The sequence below is a fragment of the Sinocyclocheilus grahami genome, unplaced genomic scaffold (assembly GCF_001515645.1).
Source record: "Sinocyclocheilus grahami isolate Dianchi unplaced genomic scaffold, SAMN03320097.WGS_v1.1 scaffold453.1, whole genome shotgun sequence".
Taxonomy (NCBI): domain Eukaryota; kingdom Metazoa; phylum Chordata; class Actinopteri; order Cypriniformes; family Cyprinidae; genus Sinocyclocheilus; species Sinocyclocheilus grahami.
Genome location: NW_015505632.1, coordinates 756,741 through 764,674, shown reverse-complemented (window position 1 = coordinate 764,674; position 7,934 = coordinate 756,741). Strand labels below are relative to the sequence as shown.

The following is a 7,934-nucleotide window of genomic DNA, read 5'->3' as shown; positions in this document are numbered from 1 at the left end:
TATATAATCATGTTTATATTAATTATCCCATGAACTTATTCTCTCAGATGGCCTGGGTATGCAGAGCATTCGCATCTTATGGACGAAAGGCCACTGGTAATCTATTAACTAGCTACACACAAAATCAGCCTTTTTACTTAACCACATATTGGTGTCATGCCATAACATATTTTTAATACGACTGACATTGTATTTAAAGTGAATTTAATTAAAAAAAAACATTGTAAGTTACTAATTAGAACACTTTCATTGTACAGAAAGATAGCAAAAAAATTAGGCTACATTATCAAAGAACATTATCATTTCACTATCAAAACTTCAGTCTAGTCAGAGTTCAAGCACTCTCAAAAACGCCCATTATAATCACTGAATCTGTTTACACTGTGAAATACATATCTCACTTACATCGTATGCACATCTACACTTTGTTTCTAATGAGAGAATTCAGTAAGTGAGCGCGCACACGGACCAAAACAGGAGTTTCAGCGATGACTCATCTGAACGCCTCTGATTGGCTATTGCATTCATAAGCTCAACAGAATCGTGTGTGATTGGTTATAATGCGCAGAGCCAGCGAACACAGATGTGAATTTAGCAGCTGGTGATGTGCACTGAACATTATAATCAAATATATTGTATCAAATATATATAAAAAAATATATTAATCGGCTATTTAAATTTTTTTGTCTTTTGTAAGCTGAATTCAAAATCCAACTGGCTCAGTTTGAATGGGCATGACACCTCTGAATCCAATGATTGAACAATTGTTCTTTCAAGTCAGGTCTACTGTAAATCTAATGTACTTGCACAATTGACAATTGTAACGTACACGTCATTGAGCTTAATCTCGTGTATTTTCACACAAAACATTTTCACTATGTGCAGGGGCGGACTTACTGATTTGGGGGCCCTAAGCAAATTCCAGGTGTGGGGCCCCAACACAATAACTATGTGCTCTTTTACGCCTAACCCTTTATTTTGCTCGCTCGCTCTCGTTTATTTATCCCTTCACAACCAGTAATTAGTCAAACTGATGCTATTCTAAAGCCATATTAGGCTACCTTTTTTTGGATCACAAAAGAAGATTTAAAAAAATGCTTGCACTTGTCCATTTAATAAACTTTTTCAATATTTTTACAAAGATGAAATTATCCCATGCAACTAATTCGTCCAAGTGTTCTGAAGGCATACAAAAGCACACAAGAGAGTCCTTTTGAAACATCAAGACAAACACAATTATGACTTGAAACACAGTACTTTCTTTACTGAGGTGAATATCTCTGTTCTGAGACAGTCAGACAGTAATATACAGCCTAGAATGCGCGCAAAGAGCGCTCCCTCATATAATCACTAAAAGCTGTCTCACTTCAAGTCAAGTCAAGTCACCTTTATTTATATAGCGCTTTTAACAATACAGATTGTGTCAAAGCAACTGAACAGCATTAATTAGGAAAATAGTGTCAATAATGCAAAATGACAATAGTAAACACATTTTTCAGTTAAAGACAGTTCATCATTGAATTCAGTGATGTCAACATCCAGCTCAGTTTAAATAATATCTTTGCAATCATGTCAACGATATCGCTGGAAATTAAGTGTCCCCAACTAAGCAAGCCAGAGGCGACAGCGGCAAGGAACCAAAACTCCATCGGTGACAGAATGGAGAAAAAACCTTGGGAGAAACCAGGCTCAGTCGGGGGGCCAGTTCTCCTCTGACCAGATGAACCAGCAACGAACTTCAGTTCATTGCAATCTCAATGATGTTCTGTTTTTTGACATAACGTTCCATTAATAAGCGCTCTACACTGCACAATGAATCTCTTATTTACATCGTATCTACACTTCGCTATAATGAGAGGATTCCCGAGCTTGCAGAACTCTGCAAACTGGCATTTTGAACGGAGAGTGGATTCTAACATAAACACTTCTGGTCATTGCATTCAAGAAATGAACAGATATGTCTGTGATTGGCTATTGTTCAACTCTGCAAATATGTTTCTGCAATATCATACGGGGCACCCTGATTCCCCGGGGCCCTAAGCGGCCGCTTACCTCGCTTATTGGTTAAGTCCGCCCTTGACTATGTGACAAAACAGAAGCTGTAGCTTATTTGTGAAGAAGCGCATGGATATGGGAATTTCCACTCTGGTTTCCTGTAAGCATCTTGGCCTGGAGTAGCTATCTTTATACTGTACACAAATCTGTAAGATGCTTTTTTACCACATAGACAGTTTACCCTGTCTTGTTGCATGTGTGGCCCTGTCAGATTGTCTGCAAAGAGTTCAGTGGTTTAGGTGATAAAGTAGCTGAGTTCAGTTTCACACTCTTCATCTACAGTTGTTACAACACACAGCCTCATGCAGCTGAGCCAAGAGTGTGTCTTTCACAAAATGTTTTTGCCGATAACGCTTATATACACATGATGGACGAACATTAGACTCTTTCCACAATTAGGGTAGTTATTAATACACTTTTTTTTTCAAGAGAAAAGGGTGTGAATTCGTTTAATTTAGTTACCCTAGTGCTTTAGAAAAGGTCCTAATGATGTTTACTTCTTGTAACCATATCAAATCAAATCAAACAATACAAGATGGGAGTTCCATAAAAATATTTTCTTTTTCTTGAGTGGTTTAATTTGGATGTTTCGCTGCTCACTTGCTCATCTTCTCTCTCCTTTCTTGACGGTAGAGTAAAGGACCATCTCTGGGCTGACAATGGCTTCTGATGCAGAGCCATTTACAGCGTTATTATTCAGAAGAACTGATGAGGAAGTAGATAAAAAAAGATATTGTGAGAAAAATGTCTCACAAAAGAGAGAGACTGTTTGCGGTCACATGTTTGATGTACAGTGTAAGCAAAACAGTTCAAACTTCTGTAATACAACATAACTGACAATTACCTTCACTGTCATTGCAGTTGTGTGATTTAAGAACAACTGATGCATAGGTTATTTCATCATTTTTATGTCCTGAAAGAAAAAAGAAAACAATAACGCAAGTTACAATTTGATATATATATATATATATATAATTTTTTTTTCATTGATGTAGTAATTAAAGCATTTCTCAAGATTACTCCATCACAGAATATCAGAAGGCACAGCAGGCATTAGTTTATATAACAATATACAGTATATACTGAGAAATAAGATTTACCTTCACTGTCATGGCAGTTGCGTGACTTGGGAACAACTGATGCATAGGTTATTTCATCATTATTTTGCCCTGAAAGAACAAAGAAAACAATAACATAAGTTGCAATTTTATATATATACATTTAAATGATTGTAATAATTAAAGCATTTCTCAAGATTACTCCATCACAGAATATCAGAAGGCACAGCAGGCATTAGTTTATATAATAATATACAGTATATACTGAGAAATAAGATTTACCTTCACTGTCATGGCAGTTGCGTGACTTGGGAACAACTGATGCATAGGTTATTTCATCATTATTTTGCCCTGAAAGAACAAAGAAAACAATAACATAAGTTGCAATTTTATATATATACATTTAAATGATTGTAATAATTAAAGCATTTCTCAAGATTACTCCATCACAGAATATCAGAAGGCACAGCAGGCATTAGTTTATATAATAATATACAGTGTATACTGAGAAATAAGATTTACCTTCCACATCATGGCAATTGTGTGATGTGTGGTTGACTGATGCTTCGACTGTTTGTCCTTAGAACAGAGAAGATTCTTATTTATTTATAAAGTAAAATACAGTAATCAACAAAACTATATGGAGACTTAAGGCACACTTAATTAATCATTAATTACTCACCCTCGTGTCATTACAAACCCGCAAGATCTTCATTCATATTCAGAACACAAATCAAGATGTGTCTAAGACGTGTTTTCTGTGTGCACAAAAAGTATACTTGTAGCTTCATAAAATTAAGGTTGAACCGCTGATGTCTCATGGACTATTTTAATGATGTCCTTACTACCTGTCTGGGTCTTGAACGTGGTAGTTGCTTTGCTGTCTATGCAGGGTCAGAAAGCTCTTGGATTTTATCAAAATGATCTTGTGTTCCTAAGATAAAAAAAGTTCTTACAGGTTTGGAACGACATGAGGGTGAGTAATTAATGACAGAACTTTCATTTTTGGGTTAAGGACTTAAGGTTCTCCTCAGTTTCACACAGGTGTCGAAGATGTAGTTCTGGTCAGTTTCTAAAGGTTACATTTGATGCATGTGCGGTTCAGCAATGGAATGAATAAAAATGTTTCTGGAAGAGCAGCTCAAAGAATTCACTTACAATTGTTTTTTTCCCTAATGTGCTACTTTATAAAATGCCACTTGTTTTAACAGGCTTCTCAAGTAACCATTCCAGAGAGACTTGATCACATATGTATTGATCATAGCCTACTTATCCATAAAGCTAATTCTGATTCTAATTCTTATAATTACTTTCACCAGCATTTATAACTAGCTTAGAATATTTATTTACATTTATACTGTTTGCTTTAACATCATAGCAGAGTGGTTAGACTCACGTTTTGTCCATGTATAGTAAACGCACACAGTGATCAGACAGAGAAGCAGAAATCCTCCTCCTCCTCCTCCTGCAACTACGAGCTGCCAGTTATTGTGCAGTGAAAACTCAACAGCAGCCAGACCTGATCAAGATCATAAATTCATCCACTTCATAACACAGTATCAGGTTTCTACACACCAATAGTATATTAATGTCCTTGTAAAGAGTTATAATTCAAATACTCACTGATTTCTATCTCTTTATAGCCCAGAGAACAGTTGATGTCTCTGAAGAGTTCACAGCTGTAGAGACCCAGATCAGACAGCTGCACATCTCTAATCAGGATGGAGAAGTTTCCAGAGGCAGCAGCAGCACTGAATGCCTTAATTCTATGGCGTCTGTTATTCCAGAAGCTTTCAGGACCATTTACTTTGATCTCTACAATGTAGTTAATGGTTTCATTAATCTGAGTCCACACAGCACCTAAATTCATGGTCAGGTTTGATCCAATGAGAGCTTCTTCAAAAAGGCACGGCAGCAGGATTTCAGACTGCAGTTCTGTGGTTAAATTGATTCTTGTAACATGCTTCCTTTCATTGCACACATCTTGACCTGTGTGAAAGATTGGACACAGACAAGAGCTTGATAAAGTGGGGGGAAAAAATACAATAAGAAGTGCAATAAAAGCAGTTCAGGTTATAATACAGATAATAAACATAAGACATTTACTGACCTCTGCCATACACAAGACAGCAGCAGCACAATATCCACACAGCAGAAAAACACAGTCCAAACAGCTTCATGGTCTCATCTGATCACTGAAGCTGCAACAGAAAAGAACAGTGAGTTCAAGAGCAGCAAGGTGAGAATTTGCTGAGCATGTCACTTCCTGAAAAAGCTGAAAAAAGAAGGCTACTTGGTAAAACCACAGGGATGATTCTCAATTAACAATGGGTTTATGGAAAACAATTTTCTTGTTTCTTTAAAAATATATATAATTTAAAACAAAGCAAACAGCAGAGGTGTTATGTTGTACAAAAAGTTTATACATTTTACCATGGTATGTATTCAGACAAGTGCATTTTTTGGTTTTCAATCTTCATTTCATAAAAACCAACTCATAACAGCAGACACTGATGTTTATCTGCTTCAGAAACTAGATGACTTTTCATTAAAGGAATTATGATTCTGTGAATCTGTCTAAAAAGTAAAGCTGTCTGTCTGTGTAATGAAGCTGAAGCACAGCTGGCTCATGCAGCAAGACAATGATCTGAAACATATTAACATGACTCGGGCCTCAGAATGGTTTGAAAACAAGACAATTCATGTTTTGGAAGCCACACTTAAACTCCACTGAAATGCTGTGGCAAACCTGAAACATCCAAATCATGCTCAAAAACTTGCATGCCACTGAGTTGGAGTGAGACACAGCAGAGAGAAATGCATACATAACTACAGGAAATGTTTGTTTGCAGGTATTGCTGCTAATTACGTTGTAACCAGTTCCTGAGTAATCTAAAGGAAGCAACCACTCTTACAGAGCTCAGTCAATCTATTCCAGCCGTACTCAATCTCATAAAAAGTTTCTGAAAATTTTCTGGCTATAAGATAAATTCATCGAAATCTTCTTTTTTATTTCTTAATCAAGAGGAAAAGTCAAAATTATCATACTTAACTTCAAGTCTTAACGTTACAGATTCATTAACTTACTTAGGACTTCAGATTACATCAGATATAGAAAAAACAACCATACTGAACTATAATGCCCAATCAAATTCAGTTACTAAATCTGTAGATAGATGGTTAGGATTACCAATCTCAATAATTGGTCGAATTAATATACTAAAGATGAATATACTTCCCAAATTACTTTATTATTTTCAAAATATTCCGTTGGCCCCCTCTACTTCATTTTTTACTAACCTACGAAGAATGTTTATCAAGTTCATTTGGAATAATAAACACCCAAGAGTCTGGACATCTTTGCTTTACCCGTCATATGATAGGGGAGGATTAAAACGCCCAAATATTCAATTATACTATTGGGCATCCCAGTTAAAGGTGTTAATGTTCCATTTTTCGACAAACGCTCCTCAAATGGCTAGAAATAGAAAATTTGTTCGTGAAATCTAAGATTCCTTTTAACTTGTATCTTTATTCAGCCAATATAAAAACATTACAGAAAAATCTGAGTACAGTATCATATAATCCAATAGTGCTGAACATGATAAAGGTGTGGGGGCAAGTACAAACTCATCTAAAGGAAAAAGAGTCTTTGTCATTATTTAGCCCAATATGGGGGAATGAAAAATTAATACCTGGTCGAAAGGATTTAGGTTTTCGACTCTGGGCTGAGAATGGTGTGGGGAAAGTTAAAGACCTATACAAAGAAGGTGTTCTAATGTCATTTGCTGATATTATTGACAAGTTCAAAATCCCTAAAAAAAACATTATTATAAATATTTGCAAATTAGGAGTTTTATACGTACTGCCCGAGGACAAGGACTTGCTGAGCAAAAACGAACTAATCTGGAGAAATGTATGACTAAACCAAGTAAAAGTGGAGGACACAAATCGCTTTTTTATAACATGCTATTATTAGGTTCTCAGGGGTCCTCTGCATCCAGATTAGCCATGTGGGAACAAGACCTTGGAGTGAAGATAGATAAGGAATTATGGGAGCAAAAGTGTGTAAAGGCCCAAACACAGACAGTTAACAGTAGACTAAAACTGTTACAATACAATTGGCTTATGCGTACTTGTATAACTCCAGTAAAATTAAATAAAATTTATAGCAACATACCAGATACTTGTTTTAAATGTAACAGTGCAAAAGGTACCTTAATTCACTGTATGTGGGAATTTTACAAAATAAAAGAGTTTTGAAAAGAAATTAGAAATATGATAGAGCGTATGGTTTCAATAAGGTTACCATTAGATCCAGGGTTTTTCCATTCTTGGCATTCATCCAGAAAATTGGAATATTAAAAAGGTTAATCAAGTATTGATAGATATGTGCATTTTACATGGCAAAAGTCTCATTGCCATTTATTGGAAAAAGACAGAAAGGCCTAACTCATTGGTTAAGAGAAATATCTTCATGCATTGCAATGGAAAAGATAACCTATATGCTTAAGGGTAAACAAGCTAAATTTAAGAAGATCTGGAGTCCATTTTTATTAATTATTGAATGTAGGGATATTAACAATGTAATAGAGGATCAAAATTCTTGATTGGGTATTTAAATATATTTTAATGTGCATTAAATTAACCCCTTACAACTGTGGTTGTTATTGTTTGCAATGGATTATTAAATCTAACTTCCAAAGTACAGACTGTATTAACCCTTTGTTGGGTTTGTGCTTAACACTTTTTATGTAATATGAGCCCCTAGTGTTTGTTTGTTTCTTTTCTGTACATAGTAAGTATTGTTACAGACACGGT

General features: G+C 35.5%; 1 protein-coding gene across 1 annotated transcript; it reads right to left on the bottom strand.

The window, feature by feature from the left end:
- Nucleotides 1-3,348: 3,348 nt before the first annotated feature.
- LOC107552541 (uncharacterized) lies at nt 3,349-5,325 on the bottom strand. The gene is made up of 5 exons (XM_016234441.1): nt 5,224-5,325; nt 4,737-5,102; nt 4,510-4,632; nt 3,636-3,692; nt 3,349-3,464 (listed from the first exon to the last, which is right to left on the bottom strand). Exons 1-5 carry the CDS (start codon nt 5,291-5,293, stop codon nt 3,349-3,351), a joined length of 732 nt encoding a protein of 243 aa, XP_016089927.1. The 5' UTR covers nt 5,294-5,325.
- Between the last annotated feature and the right edge of the window lie 2,609 nt (nt 5,326-7,934).